At 57.8% G+C, this 21,964-nt stretch overlaps 1 protein-coding gene across 5 annotated transcripts in view; it reads right to left on the bottom strand.

The window, feature by feature from the left end:
- The window catches only part of CASKIN1 (CASK interacting protein 1), a 154,588-nt gene that overhangs the window by 55,516 nt on the left and 77,108 nt on the right, over positions 1–21,964 (bottom strand). For 4 of the 5 annotated variants that reach the window (XM_044979425.1, XM_044979424.1, XM_044979423.1 and 1 more), the window contains exon 2: positions 730–781. In XM_044979425.1, the coding sequence (XP_044835360.1) occupies positions 730–781 (52 nt within the window). Of the gene's footprint in view, positions 1–729; positions 782–16,281; positions 16,380–21,964 lie in introns of those variants that run through there. The other variant, XM_044979427.1, reaches the window with a different exon arrangement.

Below are 21,964 nucleotides of genomic sequence, written 5' to 3' on the forward strand. Positions count from 1 at the left end.
ACATCTGGGGCGGAGCATCCCCCCGCTAGCTGGGTCCCGGAAGGCTGCGGGTGGAACGCAGACCCCTGCCGGTCCCTTTCCGATGGAGTTACTGGTGAGGGTGCAGCTGGCCTCGGGCTGACTGCGAGGCCAGGCGGGTTTGCGCCGTTATTTACAGGGAACCTTTAATCCTGAAAACTGTCTTGGAGCATCGGCGCCGACTCTGCGGGTGCTCCGGTGCTGGAGCACCCATGGGGAAAAATTAGTGGGTGCTCTTCACCCACCGGCGGCCAAGCTCCCCGCACCCCACCTCACCTCCTCCCCTGGGCGCACCAGGCCCACCTCCCAGCACTTGCCCTCGCCAAACAGCTGTAGCAAGCTCCAGGAGAGGGGGCGAGGAGCAGGAACGTGGGGCTCAGGAGAGGAGGTGGGGCTGGGGCGGGGATTTGGGGAAGGGATTAGAATGGGGGGGGCAGGGGTGGAGTCAGGGCGGGGACTTTGGGGAAGGGGTTAGAACCAGATAGAGTCTGTTCCCTCTCCCGAACTCCAAGACGTCTCAGAGCTGGGCTTGGCAAAAGGGGGGAAAATGCAGGTGCCCACAGACCATAGAGAGCAATTCACTGACAGAGCAGCCCAATTTCATCATGGAGCTTGGCGGGCTCTCAGACACCTGAGATACTCTTCTGCTAGCTCCATCCAAGCGGCAAGCACCCCCCAGTCACACACTCAGCTGGGGTGGCACCTACTTACCCATCAGTGTCTTGGAAGTTGACATTGACTTTCTTTGCGGACCCGAGGAGCTCTGGGGGAGAGAGAAAGCAGGTGTTAAACAAGTGACAAACAGGGACATTCCCGGAGCGTGGGGGAGTGAGGGCCCTGCACCCCTCTGCCTGGGATTTACCATGACTCTCACCCAGCCAGTGAAACAGACGGTTTAATGGACACTGGGAACGCAGGCTACAATAGAGCTTGTAGGTACAACCAGGACGCCTCAGTCAAGTCCTTCTTGGGGGCAGGGAGCTTAGACCCCAGCCGTGGGGTTCCCTGCGTTCCACCACCCAGCACACAACTGAAACTAAAAACTCCTCCAGCAGCTCTCTCCCCTCCCCCCAGCTCCTCCTCGCCTTTGGCCAGTCTCCCGGCCAGGTGCCACTTCTCCCAACCCCCCTCCTGGCTCAGGTTACAGCTCAGGGATCTTCCTTCAAGGGAAGTCCCCCATCATCCCCAGTGTATCTCCCCTGCAACATTCCCAGGTCACATCCGCCCCACGCCCTGTTGCCCCCAAGCTCTGACAAATGCCACTTTGTCCCTTGCTTTGCAAAAGCCGTTTTACGCTAATTTAGGGGCCCCTGCAGAACCACGGAACGGGGCAGCCCTGAAAGCAGCAGGGGAGCCTCGATCCTGCCTTGGAGGGACCCCACCCTGGGCTGGGACAGGAGCTCATTCACTTCATGGTCCATGCAGAGAATCCCAGCAAAGGGCCTAGCCATGGCCAGCTGTGGGGGGGATTTCAGGCCATGGGCACTTTGCCACCAGGAACTGAGCCGAGATGCCCAGTTCATCTGCTGTGCGCCACCAGCCTGGGCAGGATTCGAATCAGCAGCTCACCAGAGAGAAGCACCATAGCTCAGGCCTCTAGGCCAGCCAGACTTCGGTGGGCTCTGGCTCAGGCCCTGCACTTCCTACAGCCTCCATTGCCTTCACGTCAGGGCACAGGGAATTGGGGACATTACAGCCCAGAGGCCTGGCTGGGCATCTCCCCCTGCTCTGACAGTCTCAGGGTTCCCAGGCAGCCCAGGCTGGGGCCCATGCAGATGAGGGCTGGCAGGGTTTCGCACTGGGCCGCCGCATGGAAGCGGGGATCCTGTCAGAACCCTTCCTTTCCCACCGCAGCCAGGTCTCCTCAAGCCCAGGAAAGAGCAGAGGGACACCAAGGCCTCGGATGGCAAAGCACAGGCCCCCCTGAATAATCCCATCGCATGGCTTGGGGTTATTCACAGAGTCAGAGTTTAGAAAAGTGGGTTAAACCCACATAAAATAAGAGGCACAGCAATCTGCGATGAGTGCCACTGGCGAGGGGTGGCCACGCTCCCAGCAGTGCTGGGACGAGGAGCGAGACATGCTGATGGTTCTCCACCAGACGTGGCCATGGTGATAGCAGCACACACAGGGCAGGTGTTTTAACCAGGGTCAGACGACATGATGGTGAAGACCCCGGCGCCCTGCCCACACTGCAGCATGCTGCCCCACGCCCCAGGGGAGAATCCCAGCTCTAACGTATCAGCCCCGTGAGCTATGGGGCAGGGCCCCCAGGGAGCACAAGAGCTCTGCCCTGCTTTGAAAGCGTCTCCAGCAAACCTCTTTGCTCCTTCTCCAATCAGGTCTGTTTGAAGCATGGAGGGGGTGACCAGGCCGGGCCGAGAGCAGTGGTAGTTATAGCAGTCTGCACCTGGAAGGCATTGGCAGTCCACCTATCCTGCAAAGCATTGCTAGCCGGGCACAGCTGCACCCGCAAAGCTGGGCTTTCGCTGGCATTGTGTATTTCAGCCCCCTCACCCCTCCCTGCCCTGGGGAAATAAACTCGACTGGTAAAAGCACAGCTCCGCCAGGATAACTGTGTCTGCACTAGGGGCTTCTGCCGGCACCGCTGTCGCTCAGGGTCTCACCTCTGCACATGCCTAGCCGGGATAAGTGTATCACAGCCCCTTACATCTCTGGAGAGGAGAATAAAGCACCTTCCCCCAGGAATTTCTAACTTCATTCTCCCCTGAAATGCAACTACCTCTGGGCGAGACACAGCACGGCCAGCTCTTGGGATTATCTCGTGGTGCACGGTGTTTCTTTCTTACAGCCCCAGCTCCTGGAGTCATGTTATTTTGACAGAATTTCAGCTTTAATTATTAACAACAAAAGTTACGTTTCTGGCATGGTCACCAAGGAAGCCAGAAAACATGATCCCTAAAGGCTCAATGCCCAGAAAAAACGAGAACCCCAAACGGTATTTTTTAAAAGCACGCGCCCCCTACTGAGTTATCAACACCATGCCCCCAGTGCCCTGGCCCCTGCTCGGAGCTCTCCCGCTGAGCCGCCCCGAGCCCGCCGAGCGAGCGGGAGGGCGGAGAGCCCGACTGAAGGATCGCTGTTAACAAGCTGCAGAGTCAGAGCCTCCTCTGGCCAAAGAGCCTGGAGAAATCAAGGCGAGATGCTGGAGGAAGGGAAAGGAGGGGAGCGAACTGCGACTCTATCGCCTTCTTCGGCTGTTCCTGCCCTGGCCTGGCCGGCTGACAGGATCCTGCCAAGCCCAGTTCAGCCTCACTCCTTACCCTTGGGGTCAGCGACAGGGGGCAGCCAGACCTCATCCCCTCTGAACCGTCCCCCGAACACACATGCATGCACCAACCATGGCTTGTGCTCCGGCAGCGAGTGCTGCGCTGTTTCCAGCAGGAGAGGCAGGGAAGGCCGCTGTGCTCTGGCAGTCTTGCCCCTGCTTCTCCCAGGATGCCCCTCGTGCCCCAGGCCGTTCTGTGCAGGACTTTCCCACAGGCACCTTCTCCAGCCTCTCCTCGCACTGTCAGGGTGCAGGGGCCTCCCCCACCTCCCTGGGGCCTCCCTCGGTGCCGAGCTGCTCTGCGGGCTCAGGAGGCCGAGGCCGCTCGGTGGAGCGCACATCTGCAGCATGTCCCTTTGGAGAAAGACGGGGCAGCTCAGTGTGACACCCGGCAGGCAGCCACAGATTATACGGGGAGGGCAGGGGAGCTCCAGAGGACCCAGGAATTCGGTTCCTTCCCTCAGTGCAGGTCCCCAAAGCCCAGCGGCTGGGCTGCTCCGTGCTCTGCCGTCACTCATCGCCCCAGTGGGATCGCAGCAGCGCGTTAATGCGCCTGGGCGAAGGAAGCGGGGGAGGGGGGAGATTACGCTCCACTTGCTGGAGTTGGGCCCAAGTGCCAGGAAAGCAGCACAGATCATATCAGGACAAAGAGAACGGAGCTTTCCAGCAACCTGACTCTGTCCCTCTGTCTGCCACCTAAGACGCTCCATGCCAAATCCCTGCCCCCGCCAGGCCACTGGCCCCTAGCAGCCAGGAGACCTGGGCAGCCACTGCGGCAGCCTCCAGAGCCCAGGGCTTGGCAAGCAACCCTGCAGTACACAGGCATGAAACCGGGCGCCATCTTCCTCCCGCCCCCCCCATCGGCATGCTGACCTGGCTGCACCGCCAGTGGGCCCATGCACACCCTCCCTGCCCCAGATCCCTGCCCCGATCTCGGCAAGGGCCCTGCCTCTGTGGCTGGCAGCTACCTGATGCTTCAGAGCGAGGTGAGAAAATCTCTGACACCCCGATCCAACTGTGCGAGGGGCAGGGTGTTCTTCCCAACGCCTGCAGGAGCCCTAGCTCAGATCCATGAGACATGCAGCCCATATAGCAGAGACAATGCCGGAGACAGCTCCCTATTAGGGCTTTGCTAGGGGCGATTCTGCTCTGCGGCCACCACTGCCGATGCCCTGTTTGTTGACCTTTCCCATTCACCACGAGTGACACCGGAGTAGATGGCCCAATAGTGTCCTCTGACATGGGAGGAGGCCGGATCCTGGAGCAGGCCAACTATGGCATTGGCATGGTCCCATCACGGAGGTGGGATGCTGGACTCCAGGGTCCCTCTAGGCCAGCAGCCCTACCAGAGTCTGTGACCCAGCTCAGCAGGAAGCGTGACGCTGCCCTAGCCAGGGAAACAATCTGGCAATCCTCATCTGCCTCCATTGGACACACGCTTCCAGCCATTACCAGACCTTTCCCAGTCCGTGATCTGAATCTGTGTCTCTCAGCTGCAGAGCATCACATCTGCTAACCCCTCTCATTTCCTATGCCCAGAGGCCTGGCCCACCTTCACCCGAGTGCTGTCAACCAATAAAGGGTCCTGGCTGATGCGCATTCATCTCCCCAGTATCAGAGCCCAGCGCACAGATGAAATCCCCCGGAGATCCACATACATCCGAGAAAGCGTCTCCTTCGACAGAGCCACTGCCACCCCTTGCTCTGCAGCTCAGGCAGAAAAGGAGCAAATGCTCCTCCTGATGCTGAGAAATACTCCAAGCACCAGAACGACTGCAGAGCCCCGAAATCCTGCTCCTCCTGGTCTCCTCAGCAGGGCCGGCTCCAGACCCCAGCGCGCCAAGTGCGCGCGTGGGGCGGCATTTTAACTGGAGGGCGGCAGGCGGGTCCGGCGGACCTTCCGCAGTCATGCCTGCGGCGGGTGCGCTGGTCCCGCGGCTCGTGTGGACCTCCCGCAGGCATGACTGCGGAAGCTCCACCGTAGGCGCGGGACCAGCGGCACGTCTGCGGGACCGGCGCCCAGCAGCGCGAGCGGTGCGGCGCGCTGCCCTGCTTGGGGTGGTGGAATTCGTAGAGTCGCCCCTGCTCCTCAGCCAGTGCTGGCCTCCCCTATGCACTGTCCCCAGTTCCAGCTCAGTAACAGAGGTATTGCTTCATCCGTTCCCACTGGGGGATGCAGCCTAGGCCGCAGCTCCTCGGGACGGAAGGCTACGTCCAGCCACGCCGGGGCAGTGCTGGTAAGGCCTTTCACACGGTGATCCAGTGCCGGGGGACGTGCGGACCGTAGCAGCCTACAGTGGGCCAGGTAAAACATCAGGCCATCCAGCTCATGGTCTGAAACATCACAAAAGTGCGACGCACACACACAAGGCATCAGCTCTCCAAGGAGAGACGGAGCCGCCTGCAGCCCAGCTCCAGGGCTCGCGCCTGCAAAGGACTTCGGAGAGATGCTAGACAAGGGGTTCATAGCTCCAGAACAAGGGTAAGAAGCAGTGACTGATCGGGGTGGGGGCATGTAGCTGGTCATCACTGTTATTCCCTGGGGGCAGGGGAGGAAATGCCCCTTCACACAGACTCCTGGTGGCGTGGAACCCCAGAGCAGAACAGTCCCCGTCAGCGAGTGACAGCAAACCCGGCTGCGTGCTCAGAGGGTTAAAGGGGCCTCATCCCGGAAGGGCTAAATGGATCCAGTGAGGGGACCACCTGCTCAGCTGGACACCGCCACCACCCAACCACCTGCAGCCCCCAGCCACTCCCGCTCCGGCACACGCCAGAGCCCTGTGCGATCAACACCCACCACTGCAGCTTCCACCGTGCTCCCCACATCTGGGCCGGCCTCGCCCCCACTAGGGCAGGACAGTTCCCTGTGGCAGATTCTCCCCAGCGCTCTCTCCAGCCCAGCATCACTCGGTTCCAGCGACGAACCCTCCCCGGCGAACACAGCCGACAGCTGGCCCTGCCTGACCCGAGAGCGTGGGCCCTGCCCAACGCGTCTGTGCCCAAGCCAACGCCAAGCCCCCTGCTCTCCCCAGGGCACAGCGGCTGCCCGGGGCAGCTCCTTCCCGCTTCTCCAGAGCCGCAGCCTTTGATGGTGCTTGGCGACTGCTCTCCCTTCGGCAGCACCCAGCCCCTGCTCCTGCCGGCTGAGAAGACACACGGCCCCTTCTGCAGGTAGTGGTGCGCCCCTCCCCAGTGCCACTCTTTATTCCAGCTGGAAACAAGGCAGCCGCAGGTCGCAGGCGGGATGTGGAGCTGTTTTTACACCAGGCTGGGAAGTTGGCAGCGCACTGCTGGCTGCGTCCCAAAGGTGAGCGGCTCCCTGCATCCCAGCACCCGAGCGCTGAGCAAGCCGACAGGCTAAGGAAGGCCAGGGGCTCGCCTGGAGATGCCCTCTCCCCCAGTAGCCACCTAGGCCCTACGCGCCCATCGTATGCCTAGATGGCTGTGGGAGCTCCCTGCGGCCAGCCCCGTCCCACCCAGGAACCAGGGGACAAGGAGCAAGAGAGGTCGGGTCTCTCCTGGTCCTGAATCCACTAATGTTTTGCCCAGCCCCAGACACTGGAGCACCTCTCAGCTGCTGACTGGCCACAGCCCCCCAGATACCCTGCACCTGTAGGGCGAGGGTGCATCTCCTCCATCCTGGGTGCAGGCAGACAGCCGTCTCTGCTGCTGACGGAGGGTCCCCTAGGGTCCTAGGCCCCAGATCTCAAGGCTCTCCAGCACTGGAGGAGATATCAAAGAGGGGCAGAGAGGAACCCTTTGAACTGGATGCCTTGGCAGGCAGCCCAGCATCTGCACGAAGTGTCTGTTCTGACTTGGAGAAGAAGTGACTTTAAAAACTAAATTCGGGCTGAAAAAGCACATGCAAGAGTGGCTGGAGCCAAGGGAAATGATCACAAAGGCGGCTCAATCTCCTTCATCTTTGTTTCTTCTTTTTTTTTTTTTGGTTTGGTTTTGGCAAATTCTGTATGAAAAGACCAAACTATGGAGAGTTTCACCCGTATGTCACACTCGGTTAGAAGTCATGTAGCTCCTCGGCACGACCTAAGGAGAACGTTTGCTGATGCTGACCGGCCCAAACAGAGCTCAGTGGGATTCCCTGCGGTTGGGCTAAACAGTTCCCTGGGAGACATCCCAGCTAAACAAAGCTCCAAGCGAAGTGAGTCCCCGACAAAGCGGTGCACACAGTAAACAGTGACGCCAGCTGGGCTCTTCTTTACGCCATCCGTTGACACGCAGACCGGGGAGAACACAACAGCCTTGAAAGGTGACAAGTACAAAGATGGATAAAACACATTATCACTGAAAAAAATCTGTGATTAGCCTGCAGAACTCTCTGCTGCATAATACTATTGAGGCAAGTAGGTTTAGATATTTATACTGATAAGATCAGCATCTGTAACACACTAAGAAGGGTACCAATTTTAAGAGCTCACTCCTCATACTGCAGGGTGAAGATGATCAACAGCCAAGTACAGGAAGCAATCTCCTGCCTAGTGCAGGACTGCACAATTAGCTGGACTGGGGGATTTTTATCCTTCCTCAGAAGCATCAGGAACTGGCCCCCGCTGGAGAGTGGTTTTTGACGAGATGGCCCATCGGCCTGTGCTGGCAGAGAGGAAGGAGGCTGGAGCATACGGACCATTGCTCTGTTCCGGTACAGGAACTCTTATGATCCTAACAGCTGCGTCTGTTTTTCAGCAGAGACCAGAATGCAGCTGAAATTGACAATGAAGAATTAAGAGACTCTTTGAGCAGGCAGAGAAGGCAGGAGACAGGATAAATGGAAGCAACAGTGAGGGATTTGGTACCGTCAGAGCAACTGAGTTAAAACCAGTGGCTGTAATGGATGCATGGCCATCACAGGATGCCTGGCCCGTGTGATTAAAGCAGGTTCAGCTCCCCTGCACCAGAGCACGGGCTCCCAGTGGGGTTAGTTAAGAGGGAAGGGCAGCACCTGGACACCATAAAAGATCTGAAAGAGACCCAGTGAGAGCCAGGGTGGGAATGGGGAGATGTTTGGGGATTTCAATTTTCAACCGCTAACTAAAGGGAATGAACATCACTAGAAGCAAGATGAAAGATGAGTGTAATTCAGATCTTTATGGAGAACAGGTGCATGTCATTAACGGTTTTAAATGTCTGGGCACACTGTTTGACAATAAACTTACTTGGAAGGGCCACACAGAAAAGTTTTACAAACAAATGTAAGGGTAGGCTTAATCTATTTACAAGCATTGCTGGGATTAACCAGGGAGCAGATAAGAAAGTACTGATGATGCTGTATAGAGTGTTAATAAGATCAGGCGTAGATTATGAGTGTCAAGCCTTTAATTCTGCATCCAGACCAGGGCTTTAGAAGTTTGAGTCAATTCAAGACCCAAGCACTAGGAATTGCATGTGGTGCATTATGACACCACTGTGTGTAACGCAGGGAGCTATGTGAGAAATGCCTATCAGTTTAAGAATGGAAATGTTAGGTCTGGCATGTTGGGTTAACTCAAGGGAAACACGGCAGATAAGAATTATGGACAAACATATGATGAATGTTGGGAATTATGCAGCAGGAATGTAGGCTGACACAATAAACTCCCTCATGCTCTTTGGGTTAAAATGTGAGTAAAAGACTGAAGCGAAAAGGAAAGTCTAGAAGAGATTAAGATCGATAGCTCTGCAGCTGTAATTTATACCTGGCAAATCATCTTTCTGGATGTGGATTTAGAATTGTAGAATAAAGTAAAGAGAAAGACAGAGTCATTCTATATGACAGATAAGGTTTAACGAGACCGGGTGGATGAGGTAATATCTTTTATTGGACCAATTTAAGATAAAGTTGATGAGTTTATATATGGTAAATGGAGTCACCATTGCACAATATATTCTGACAGATCTAAAGATGGGGAAGAAAAGGTAAGTGGGAGCAGCCTTTTCACCCCTGAGACTGGAGTTAAGAAATCTAAAAGAATATCTAATTTTGCAGCCACGCTAACTGGCGAATTGGTGGGAATCACGTTAGCGTTAAACTGGATATGGGACGTACGGCCTACCACAGCTGTTCTCTTTTTGGATTCATCATCAGGTATACTGCTGGCAAGGAAAAGGGGAATAACAAAAAGCCAGAGTGATCTAATAAATGAAATATTGTGTTTGGCCACAGAGTTAGCACGCTCAGGTAGGGTGACCCGATGTCCCGATTTTATAGGGACAGTCCCGATTTTTGGGTCTTTTTATAGATAGATAGATAGATAGATGCTCCTATTCTCCCCCACCCCCCTGTCCCAATTTTTCACACTTGCTGTCTGGTCACCCTACGCTCAGGTGCAAACAGAGCACTAGCATGGATTCCAGCACCTGCTGGACCACCTGGCAATGAAATGGTGGATGAGAAGCGAACAACGTTTTAAAACATGGAAAAACTGAGTAAAGATTCCTTTGAGTAAGTAGGAATTTCAAAGTTTCGTTAAAAGGGATTGAAAGAGGAACAGCAGGAATTGTGGGCCATGGAGAAACGCGGAAAAACATTCTATGAAGTGTGCCCCAAAGTAGAAGATAACGAGGTACTCGTATTTAGAATAAGTGGTCACTGTGGTTTGAATAATACTTTGTGTTTATTGAAGAGACACAGAGTTGGGGTGGGGAACAGCCATAAGGATAAAGAGACAGCTGACCACCCAACATGGGAATATTCCCAGGAAAAACAGGCCCTTTAGGAAGCAGACAGACACATTCAGATGACAGACTATACTAGGAGGGGGTTACTGAGAGGGATGGGAACGAGGGGGATCATTAAAAAAGCTCAACTACGTTTTTCTAAGGCGCTAGAGCAGGGAATGCAGTGCAGTGCCATGAATGCATGAGGAATATAGTAGGTGGTGGTTACGGACTCAGTAGATGAGTCTGCTTCGCCATAAAGCAGCAGCAGCAGCAGCAGCAGCGAGAGCCAGTCAGGAAAAGTCTGGAGACTGGGGGAGGCTGTCTCTGGGGAAAGCTGTAGAGAACAGGACGTTCACCGCAGGCCTGCCCAGGGAATAGGGAGGCATTGGCTAGGAAATGTTGGGACCAGGGAGAAGCCTGAAGACAGGAGAGCAACAAGAGGGGTTGGCTGGCTGGCATCCCCAAGCCAGAAAGCCACTCCAAGAGCCAGAGAGGGCTGCAGGCAGAGGAGCAGCAGAGAAGCTCACCCACTGACAGCTCCAGGGCTGGAGAGAAGGACCCAGGGGCACAGTGAGGCGGCCAGGGAGCATGAGGACTCAGAAGGGGGGAAACTGAGGCAAGTGTGCCTTTCACGCTGCAGCCAGCTGCAGGAGGGTGCTCCAGGCAGGGCCACTCGACCACAGCGCCAGAGAACCCATAAAGTCCCTCTAAGAACCCCACCCCCTTCTCTGCTAGAGGGCACACCCCGCCTCTGATCAACCCACCGCCGAGCTGACGTAGAAATACACATGAGTAACCAATACATTCGTAGATGCTGCACCCAACTGCTTTGAGCCTCCCAAAGGCCTTTTCAAAGACGGGTAAATATTATCCCAACCTTAGAGAGAGAGAGAGAGAGTGCACGCATGAGGGCTTTGCAGAGTCAGGAGTAGAACGGCCACTGGACCACACTGCTTTGATAGCATCTTTGATCCCAAAGGAGCCCTATGTGCTTTACAAACTATAGAATCCCTATGCCTACCACTGGATGGCAGCTACCTCTGGAGTGGAACATGGCTGCTGTTTAACAGCGCACAGCAACACGTTGGCAAAGTAGCTTTCAAGCCAGTGACGGAACCGCAGCTGGTTTCGAGGCAGGGCTTGTTCTCCTTTGGGGTTGGCTCTCACTCTGGCTGTGCAGAGGCCTCCCCGCTCCCCCAAGGCCACTGGGTTTGGCAGGGCGGCCCACGCCTGGCGTCACTACAGTTCATGCTGCGCTAGCAGAATGCAAAATGGAGCCTGGCTGTGCTCAGAACCCAAACTGTGCCTGGCAGAGGGTAGGACTTTCCTCCCACCAAACGGCGGAGAAAATAAAATACTGGGAATCAATCCAATTACCAAAATTACGACAGATTTTGTAAGATTTACATAAGATTTACTCACTAATACAGCTAAGGCTTTCAGTTAAAGGGATCTTCATCCCAGCCCTGGCACGGCCGCAGCATGGGAGCAGGGGAAGCCACAGCACAAAGGCGCAGGGCCAATGCAAACAGAGCCGCCTGGGTTTGAATTACAAGCCCGTTCTTTGCCACCCTTCGGCGGGGGCAGAGGGTACTTGAGTAGGGACCAGATGTTTGTCCTACCCTGCTCTAACCACCGGTCTGATTCTCCCCTGCTCCTAGCCCCAGTGGCGAATTATGGGTCTGAATTTTCCCAGCATAGCCAACCCCAGTGTCCCTCCCTGGGACAGTCCTGAGCAGAGCCATGGTCGAGCCGCTGGGCTGGGACTCAGCGCAGCTGGATTCCACCCCCAGCTCTGCTCCCCACGGCCTGCATGCGTGCCCCTGGGCACGTCACCGAATCTCGTCCCCTTCGTGCTGTGGGAGGCAGGTCAGCTCCCCGGATCTCTGCGTGACTCAGGCTCCTTGCTCATTTGGGACGTTTCCCCAGAGTCTCCTGGCAACGACCATGCTGCTGGCCTGGCAAGAGCGAACATCTGCGCTGGCGTCGTGGGGCTGAGCCGTGTGCCCTAGAGCGGCCTGATAACCGGGTCTCACAGGTACTTAGGGACTTCCCTTCCGAAGGGCCCCACTGCACCTATAGACTACAGCATCCCTGGGGGGCGCATGGCCATCAGCTCACCAGCCGCACATGGAGCGAAAACGCTGGCCAGGACGGTGATTGCCTGGCAGAGCCATGGGGCTCACCGGCCCTGGAGGACAAGACAGGACCTCAGTTTCTGAAAGCCCTCTCCGAACAACCCCCACGTGGCTCGGGGCAGGGAGTTCACACTAGCCACCACCTCGGAAGAAGGGAGGCTGAGCCGACACTGCGGGGGTCCCTGCGGCTAGCTCTCGAAGGAGGCTAACGGCACCCGGCTGGGAGCAGGCTCTGGTCCAGTCTCCCCACTGGTAACAAAGGGATAACACCCCTGCCCTGCCCCACATCCGCTCGGCTGAGCCCCCGCTCTCTTGGCGTTCCTCAGCGTTACTGGTAACACAGCTGGGCAGGGTGACCACCTAGGCCAAGGGGCCACACCACTAGCCCCACGGCAATCTCACTGGGTTGCCTGCCTAAGAGCAGGCACCAGCCGGCACCACGCCAGGCAGTGACTGATGGCAACCGGCAGAGCAAGGGGAGGGCGGGTGAAACCGCTCTTTGCAAGGAGCATCCTCCCAGAGCCAGAAGCGCTCCATGCACACATCTGGCAGTTACCATGGCAACGCCAGGTCTGTCTTGCAGGGACGAGGCAGAGCGGAGGCTGCTGCTGCTGGCAAGGGCCTGGGCCTTGTGGCTCTGGGCCCAGACAGAGGTTCCCAAGCGGGGAGGAGGGCAGGATGGGAGACACGGATGAGGAGCGCTTCTGCCAGCGAGCCACTCGCCGCTCCGGCTCAGCCGCCTGTCTCAGAGCTACTGACAAGACAACGCTGTTCGGAGGGAACAACCGGGGCGAGGCGAACGCCCCAGCCCGCGCAGAGCCCCGCGGGCAGACAGGAGAGCCAGGAGTCACTGCGTGCCGGACAGCGGAGGCGGGGCCTGCATGGTTAGAGAGCCCAGCGCTGGGGAGGGGGGAGTCCTTCTGCCTGCCGCCTCCCCAGCACAGCCTCTAAAGCACTTCAGAGCCCCTTCCACTCAGCAGGCTGTCCGCTCCTCGGCTCAGTTCCCTGGCCTCCGCTGAGGGCAGTCACCTGAGAGTAGGCAGCTCTCATCTAGCCCATTCCAGCAGCAGGGCCGTATCATTACCCACACCGTACAGGAGGGGAAACTGAGGCACAGAGAGGGACGGCGCTCCCAGCCAGCCACTGGCAGAACCGAATAGACCCAGGTCTCCTGAGTCCCAGTCCACTGCTCTATCATGTAGGGCAACTGCCTCTCTCTTTCTGTTAATTTCCTTCTGTCACGGAGTCCCCGGGCGATGCTCTGGAACTGCTCCCCACAAAGCCAGTCAGGACTTTGGGGAGACTCCTCTCCCTTGGGGCAGACTGTTTTCAGCCTTTGAGGAGGGACCCCAGGGTGCAGCCTGAGCAAGGCTGTAAGACACAGCCTATAGCTGGGCCTTCCGTCTCTTCCACCCCCCTGGGGTGGTGCTGGCCTTTTCCGCAGGGAGAGCTCCCCTCCCCTCGAGTGCCAACCCTGCCCCCGCATCTCTCTGTGCCCCCCTTGGAGCTCTAGTCACGCTCAGCGAGCCATCCTTTCCGCAGCCATCTCTGCTCAGGGCTGGTCTCGAAGGCAGTGGAGTGGGGGAATCGTCCTGGGCTTTCCACAGAGGGTCTCCGGGAGCTTTACCGAGAGCCCCCCTTGTAGGAATGCGGTGCCCAGAGGGATTTCCTTACCCATTGCTGAAATGCAGCCACCTCTGGGGTGGCCTGAGACAGCAAGGTAAGAGCGTACAGTCCTGCAGGAGACCAGTCCAGGGCAGGCCGGGAAGTGAAGGAGGCAGAACACAGCGTGCCGGATTTGGGATGGGACCAGGGCACCCAAACTAGCACCCAGGCTCTAGTGAGAGGGGCCATGACACGGTCAGGAGCTCCCGTGTACGTGTCTTTAAGCATAGCACCCCCCCCCCCAACATACACCCCCTTCCACCACCCTGGGGCAACGGTGAACATGACCCAGAGGGGAGAGGGCTCCCTGCAGAGCAACCCACCCCAGAGACTGCAGGAGGTGTACGGCTTTGCTGCCTTTTGGGCTTGGTCCTGCTCCCACTGAAATCAATCCGGAGGGTCCCCGGGACTCGCAGGCCTAGTCTGGGATCTCAGACTGGCTCTAAAGAAAGCGTTTTTGTTCCACTTCAAAGATCTATTTTAAACCTCCAAGGGAAAAAATAAACCTAGTTGGGGGAAAGAACAGTGGCTGGGAAAACGTCAGAGGAGATGGATGGATCTGGGAGACCGGGGGAAGCTTCCTGGATCTGAACCCAATGCTAGAAAATAAATCCATCACTCCTGCAACCACAGTGCCAAGCAGCTGAGATCTGGGCCCCACTATGCGCACATAGTCAGAGGCAGTCCCGGCTCCAGAGACCTCACAACCGAAACAAAGGGTGGGAGGGGGAACCGAGGCACAGAGCGGGGAGGGGCTTGCCCAAGGATGTACAGCAGATGAGCGGCAGCGCAGGGAGTACCAGGCCAATGTGCTGGCCACTAGCCCCTGGGCGTCCACAGGGGCTGTTCGACCCCTCTCCTGCCAGCAGATCTGCAGAGCAAGACTCTCAGATCCTGTGCCCATGCGGTCAGGGCTCTGCCGGGCCCAGCAGCCCACAGGCCCATCGGCAGCACCCAGGGCCTTAACCTTGTACCCTCGGGGGGGAGCTTTGGTCGTTTAAAAAGACTCCAGCCCCTGCATGTGCATCTGCCACCAGGGCCTGCATGCAGGGGACGTTCTCCAAAGCCATTCGCTGTTCGCACGTGCCCACGCCAGCCGCGAGCGGAGCAATACCTGCCCAGACCACATGGGAAATCATTTAATCAAGGCCAGAAAACGTGGTTAGACGTGAGGAGCGGCGATCAATCTTCCTGACAGCCTGGGTGCAGAATGCGATTTGGGGCCTGGCAGCCGCTCGCTACAGACCCGGCAAAAGGGAAGACGTGAAAATGGGCAAAAAGAAAAGAAAAATCTCCAAGGCCATGAGGGCGTCTTGTCTAATCCAGCTGCTCTTCCTTCGCCGCTCCTGCGGGGAGTATTCAGTTAGATGCCACATGGGGCTGCCTCGGCCAAACCGACGGGCCGGCCCCGGGGTGCAGAGAACGTGGTTTCACTCCAAGAGGGAGGGCGTCTCTGCCTAGAGCGGGTGCGGTGCCTGCTTCGCCACCGACTCACTGGGCAAACCCCTCGATCCCGCAGCGCGCCGGAGCGCACACTTCGCTTGCAGCATGTGCCCCCAGGCTCACTGGGGCCAACGGGGCCACTCACACATTTAGCGCGAACCACACCCGGGTGCGCAGGGCCCACGGCGCTCACCTTGCCTGTGCCAACCCTTCCCCAGCTGGGCAGAGCCCGCAGCCCTGACCGACCTCCCCAGGGGGCACAGGGGGCGGGGGCTTGGGGCTTCATTACGAATACATTTGGGAATGCAGCTGAAAGCCATGACTGGCACAAAGTGGTGATGGCAAACGCCTGTGCCAGGGAACGAAAAGCTGACACTGATTCGCTGCCTTTCCCTGCAGCGCATGGGAGCGCCAAAAGACGCAGTTCCCACAATACCCGGCCACACGCGCTCCCCTTCCAGGGATCTGCTGCACTCCGCCTGTGGCCAAAAGGAGCCTCTCCTGCGTACATCACAGCAGCTTGCCATGCGGCGTGCCTCACGCAGCCCCCTGCCAGCCTGCCCGGTCCCTCCCCAGCATGCACCGCCATGCCTTGCAGCCGCGCAGCAGCCAGATTTAATTTGATCCACCGGCTTGTCACTGTGATGACATTAAACAAGAGCAAAGGAGGAAGCAAACAGCGAATGCAATCTGGTCTCAGGCCAGCCGGCAGGGGCTAGTTCCTGGCGGATCGGGGTCAGCAGAGCTGCTCACGCCCAAAATACAACAAAATGCCTGTCACGTTCACAAGGTGTTATCATAGCTGTAGAGATTCGGATGATCTCCTTCTCCTCACACCCGCCACACTGCTCGCCTTCCAACAGCACGAGCACCTGGGGCAGGCAGCGCTTCCCTCTCTCTGCAAACAGCACCCAATCCAGCCGGCTGCGAGGGCTGCCAGAATACAAGGGGCCCCATATTTCCATCCCCTCCAGAGGATCCCCTTCCTTTCTACTGCACAGCAGGGCTGCAGGCTGCTCGCCCACCCTTCCAGAGTCCCTTTCAGCCAGAGAGATCTGGCATAAAACCACATACCCAGAAGTCGCTTCCCCAGGCCCCTGAAACGCAGCCACCTCTGAGGTGCGAGGGACGTGCAGGGCAAATCAGCTCCCTGCCCCGAAATGCTGTGAAGGCTCCAGCATCTCGCTGAAACGGGAGAAGGTCTGTGGGAAGCAGAGCATCAGGCAGGCTGGAGCACAGCCAGGACAGCTGTACCACCACCCTGGCTCTTGCAAGGACCACGTGACCTTTAATGACTCTGGCTAGCCAGAGAGTTGCCAGATGTTCAGTTTTCGATGCAGCTCAGTGCCCTGTGTGCCAAGGGGCAGCCGCTCGTTTTGGGAGAGGGCTGGAGGATTGAGGGGATTCCGGCTGTGGTACCTTTGACCAGCCCCGGTGAGGAAGGGCTGAAAAGCGTTACAGCCTAGTGTGCCGCCGGCGGCTGTCACTGCGCTGGGAGGTGTCTGTCTGGGTCCGCCCCAGTCACCGGCGCCAGCACCTATCGCACTCACAAGGGAGCGGCTGCAACGGCCTCGTGGGAGCAGTGGGGAGGAAGCCCGGACAGCTGCCCCTCCACACCACTGAGCCGCCTGCTGGCTAGCGATGGACTCGGTCCCAGTGCCTCCAGCAGCTCCTGGCAAACGGAGCCAGGGCGCTCCCCTCAGCATGCATGACCTCACCTCGCTCAGCCAGGCAAGCCCTTAGTACTAGCCCACAATCAACCGCCACACCAGGGAATGGTCACCAGACCCAGGGATCCCATTGTCTCACCACGGCATCAGAGACCCACCCACAAATGAACTTGGGGTCTGAAATACTCCCAACAAGCCTGAGCTCAATGAGAGCGGCTCGGCGCACACTGCACCCCGAAGGAACGCCGAACACCGGCCCTGGGCGGGAAGGAAGGACAGCTGGCACACGAGATGGTACCAGCTGCATACAAATGAGAGCAACAATACAAGACAGCTCCACAGGTCAGCAGCAGAGGCCCAAGTAGGCAGGCCCAGAGACCGACCCTTCTAAAGCCCCAATGTTCCCGGCTGGGGGTTGTGACCAGCCCAACGCCTCCCTAGAAATCAGCAGGGACAGCAGCGTTCTGTGCGGCGCGGCGGTAGGATGGGGTGGGAGCCGGGGTGGCAGCGGATGGGGGATATTCCCCACGGCTTGCCAGCCTGTGCTGATGGGACACGGCTGCTGGAGAGTGGGAGGGGCCATGTTCCGCGAGACTGGCTCCTGTCCATCCCAGACCCACTCAGCCACGCAGCCGCAGAGAGGCTAATGTCACAGGCCATTTGGGGTTCTGCTGAAGAGACCCATCGGGGGGGGGGGGAGCCAGCACCCTGCCCTGTTAACCCATGTTGGGAGCAGCACCCGCAGATTACACGCACGTCTCATTCAAAACCAGGGAGATGGAGCCCTCTTCCTTTCCCCTGCTGAGACGTGAATGCACGAGGCCGAGCGCCTGCTGTCACGGCGGAGGGCATCGCAGACGGCTAGAGGAGGGTGTTTTTCTGCCCTTAGGAGATGCAGGCAGCGGGAGCACAAGGATACTTGCTGGCAACACCTGGAGCATGCCTTGTCAGTGGCTCTCCACCTTTCCAGACGACGGTACCCCTTTCAGGAGTCTGATTTGTCCTGTGTACCCCCAAGTTTCACCTCAATTAAAAACAAACTTGCCTACACAATCAGACATAAAAATACAAAAGTGTCACAGCACACTCTTACTGAAACATTGCTGACTTTCTCATTTTTACCACCTAATTACAAAATAAATCAACTGGAAGATAAACATTGTACTTACATTTCAGTGTGTACGATATAGAGCAGTATAAACAAGTCACTGTCTGTATGAAATTTTAGTTTGTACTGACTCCGCTAGTGCTTTTTATGTGTAGCCTGTTGTAAAACTAGGCAAATCTCTAGATGAGTTGATGTACCCCCTGGAAGGCCTCTGCCTACCCCCAGGGGTACATGGACTTGGTGGAGAACCACTGTCCTAGAGACACAAACTGGGTAATTACTGGGAAAGGCCTGAAACACCAGCAAAGCGACACTCACAGGGAGCTGAGATCCCCAGTTCTGGGGATGGTGGGACAGCTCCCATGTCACCCGACGGCACAGCAAGCGCAGCGCTCTGCCAGGTACCTGCTCCTTGGTCTGTACCTGGAGCACATCAGACACAATTGCTTCTTCACCACGGAATCAGATCGGGCAGGAAGAGAACGTATCAGAAAGGTGTGGGGGTGGGGGGAGATCGGCTTTCCTCTGAACTGAGCCCACATGGAGCCTTTTGTTTCTTTAACATATTAACAAAGGACGTCAGCAACAAATTAGCAGCACAGCTGAGAAGGCGCATGCTGGAGATCAGCGCCTGATGCAGCAGCCAGGCTGCCGCCCAGGCAGCGCCTGCCCCAGGAAACGCTCTGATGCTGGACACGTGGGAACATTCCAGCTCCAAACAGGAGCAGACCAGTGACCCCAGGACTGAGCACCCTGCCTCTAACCCAGGGGTAGGCAACCTGCGGCACGCGAGCTGGTTTTCAGTGGCACTCACACTGCCCGGGTCCTGGCCACCGGCCCAGGGGGCTCTGCATTTTAATTTAATTTTAAATGAAGCTTTTTAAACATTTTTAAAACCTTATTTACTTTACCTACAACAATAGTTTAGTTATACATTATAGACAGAGCCCTTCTAAAAACATTAAAACTATTACTGGCCCGCAAAACCTTAAATCAGAGTGAATAATAAATGCAGACTCGGCACAGCACTTCTGAAAGGCTGCCAACCCCTGATCTAACCAGATACTAGGCAGGGGGCAGAAACCCCTCCTACGGCACGGTACTGGAAGGGAGCGTCTGCCCAAACCTGGCCACGCTCAGTGCGTGCCCCCGTGCCAGCCCAGAGCCGGTGTCACTGCCGGGATGTAATCCCTTTGGCGGTGAAAGGTGCTGGACTGACAGCCCCACACGGAAGGAAGCCTGTATCCACAGGACTGGCACCGGCTTCCTTCACCCGTCCCCAGCCAACACACCTCAGAACTGAGCTGGACACCCCCCCCACACACTCCAGAAGCAAGAGGGACATCAGGTTTCCATGGCGCAGTCTTTAGCCTCCCTGCTGAGACCGCGACACCCAGAGCAAGAATTATTGGCCCTGGTGATTTATGGGTATGACGTGGCCAAGCATTCACGAGCACCTGTCCCGAGACCTGCCCGACTCGCGTCACTCTAGCACTAATGGCCGTGAGGGTGGGGAACTTGGGGTCACCACTGGCCTGTACAGAATTTAGAGACGCTCCAGACTCTGTTCCCATTCCCAGAGCCAGCCAGTCCCACAGAGCGGTTTAAAGGGAACAACACATCCGTGCAGAGAAATCCAAGCTGCCAGCACAGGCCAACCCCATGGGAAGTCCCCCCAACTCTGGGCTCATAATAAACTCCCAGCCAGCTAGCCAGGCAAGAACGGGGGAGCTGTCCCTAAGCCGCGCGCTTGCGGGAGCTCAGCCGGTGACCAAGGCGCGACCTGCTGCATGCGGCTTTGCCCGAGGATGGCCCTGTAATTAAACCCTGGGGAACGGGAGAATTCACACAGAGCCTGCGGCCACTCTGCCCCCTCTCGGGCAGGTGGAACCTTAGTGTTCGCTCCTGTTCCTTCCAAAGGATCCGGCCAGCCAGACATTTCACAGCATCTGCAACAAAACTGCTGCTTCCCAGCAGGAATAAAACCTGCCTCCTGCCAGAGCCCAGAGCGTGTTTTTATTGGACACAAAGAAACGCTGCAGGTGCCCCAGCCTCGGGGGGAGCTCATTAGAGCAGCACCCCGTGAACAGCAACAAGGCCCCCGGAGCACGGTCTGCCCCAGGAATCCAGCTCAGCAAGGCAGGGGGTGTCTGGATTCAGGACCCTGGCAGGCCGCATGCAATGCAGACATGGCATCCCTTGGCAGGCGCGCATGCTCCGCAGCACTCCCCCGGGACCTGGGAACTCCCCCTCGGCCCTCAGGGATCACCCACCAGCCATGCCACCCTGCTGGTGCTGCGGGTCTCCAAAGGACAGAGAGCTCTGAACTCACAGCTTCCACACAGCTCACGGACCCGAACGCACCAGGGCGCTGCCTAACCCTATGCTGCATCCCATTACCCAGAGTCCCCCAGACGCCTGCCCAGCATCCTCCGTTACCCAAGATCCCCCAGGGGTCTGTCCAGCCCCACGCACCCCCTACTCTGCATAGCTAAAAGGAGCAGGCCCGGTCGGCCACCTTTGGAGCAGTCGGCTCCCAGCAGCACTGTCCTGCTAGTGGGTGGCTCAAAAGAAAAAGGCTCCTTTCCTTTGAGGGGCTAACTGGATTTAGTGATTTGCAGGGATCAGAGCTATCTACAATCTGTCAATGGGCTTTGCGGTGTTCACATTAGCATCTCTTGTTCCCGTGGCAGCCGCCTGGAGATCTAAGCCCCAAGCGCTGGACTGCGGTAACAAGATGCTGCTGCTGGATCCTTCCCCTTTTGGGGACACCACAGCCGATCCCCGCCCCCCCCCCCCCCCGGCAATCAGGCCAGCCGCAGAACCTTCTTGGCTAGGTTTGCATTTGAACCGGGGGCAGGAGCCAGCAGGGAGCTGCAGGAAAAGCCCCAGCTCTAGGGGGTGGCTGGGCAGTGGCTTTGTGGGCCGTGCACAGGACAGAGCGGATCACAGCAGGATCAGAGGAATAAACACCTGTGGTGAGTTTGCTGCCTTGAGTTTGTGAGGGAGCTGTGGGACAGGGCTCCATCCTGCCTGCCCATGGGGCACTGCCCCATCCCCCCAGGCGACCGCTGGGAAAGCGCAGGGAGGACATCCCCTCTCTGCAGGAGCGCAGGGATCGGAACAAGAGAGCAGCCGCGAGCAGTGAAGAGCAGCCAGGGGATGACCATGGAGTACAGCCTGCCTGGCCCCAGAGCCATGGACTCATCGGGCATTGACCGAATGATTAACCAACTCTGGGCCAGGCAGGGATGATCTCCAGGAGGTCGCCCTGCCCCTCTCCCCAGCGCCGGGAGCACGCCTGCAGGCTATCAGCCTAGTACTGAACACCCCAAGGGACGGAGCTGGAGCATCGAGGCCGCGCTGGACTAGGATCTCAGAGCCACGTACAGTCATCCGGGAACCCCGGAGCCCGTCCCGGGAGGGGGCGTCATCCCCACTGCAGAGAGCCCTGAGTCACAGACAGAGCAGGAACACTCCCCCAGCAGCCCTGGGCTATAACCCACCCACCACGGCCCCTGCCCCGAGACAGCAGCTTCCCTGTGCTTTGCTAAGCCTCCAGCACAGCCGCCTGGCAGCAAGGGCTGTGCCTGGCCATGGGGCAGGGGGGATCTGTTCCCACTGCAGCCCCCCAGCCGCTCCTCCGGCTCCTAAAGGAGACGTCACCTCCGCTGCTGACAGCCAGCAAGCTGCTCCTTGGCTGGGGCCAGCCCCACGTGATGGGGCCACGCTGGTCCCTTGGGGGCCCTGGCCATGCCTCAGGACTGAGAATAATGCCGCCTTTCACTACCCACAGAGACGCCCCCAAAGCCGCCTCCACCCCGCCCCCCAGCTCCTTTTAGCTGATCCCATGAGATGGGCAGAGCTCGCCTGAGACAATGCCATTGCCAATCACATGCTGACAAAGAGCCAGGCTGGCACCGACTCCTGAACGTTGGCACTCCACACGGGCACAGTGCTTCAGTCCTCAGCACTGGCC

This window comes from Mauremys mutica, chromosome 11 (genome assembly GCF_020497125.1).
Source record: "Mauremys mutica isolate MM-2020 ecotype Southern chromosome 11, ASM2049712v1, whole genome shotgun sequence".
NCBI lineage: Eukaryota > Metazoa > Chordata > Testudines > Geoemydidae > Mauremys > Mauremys mutica.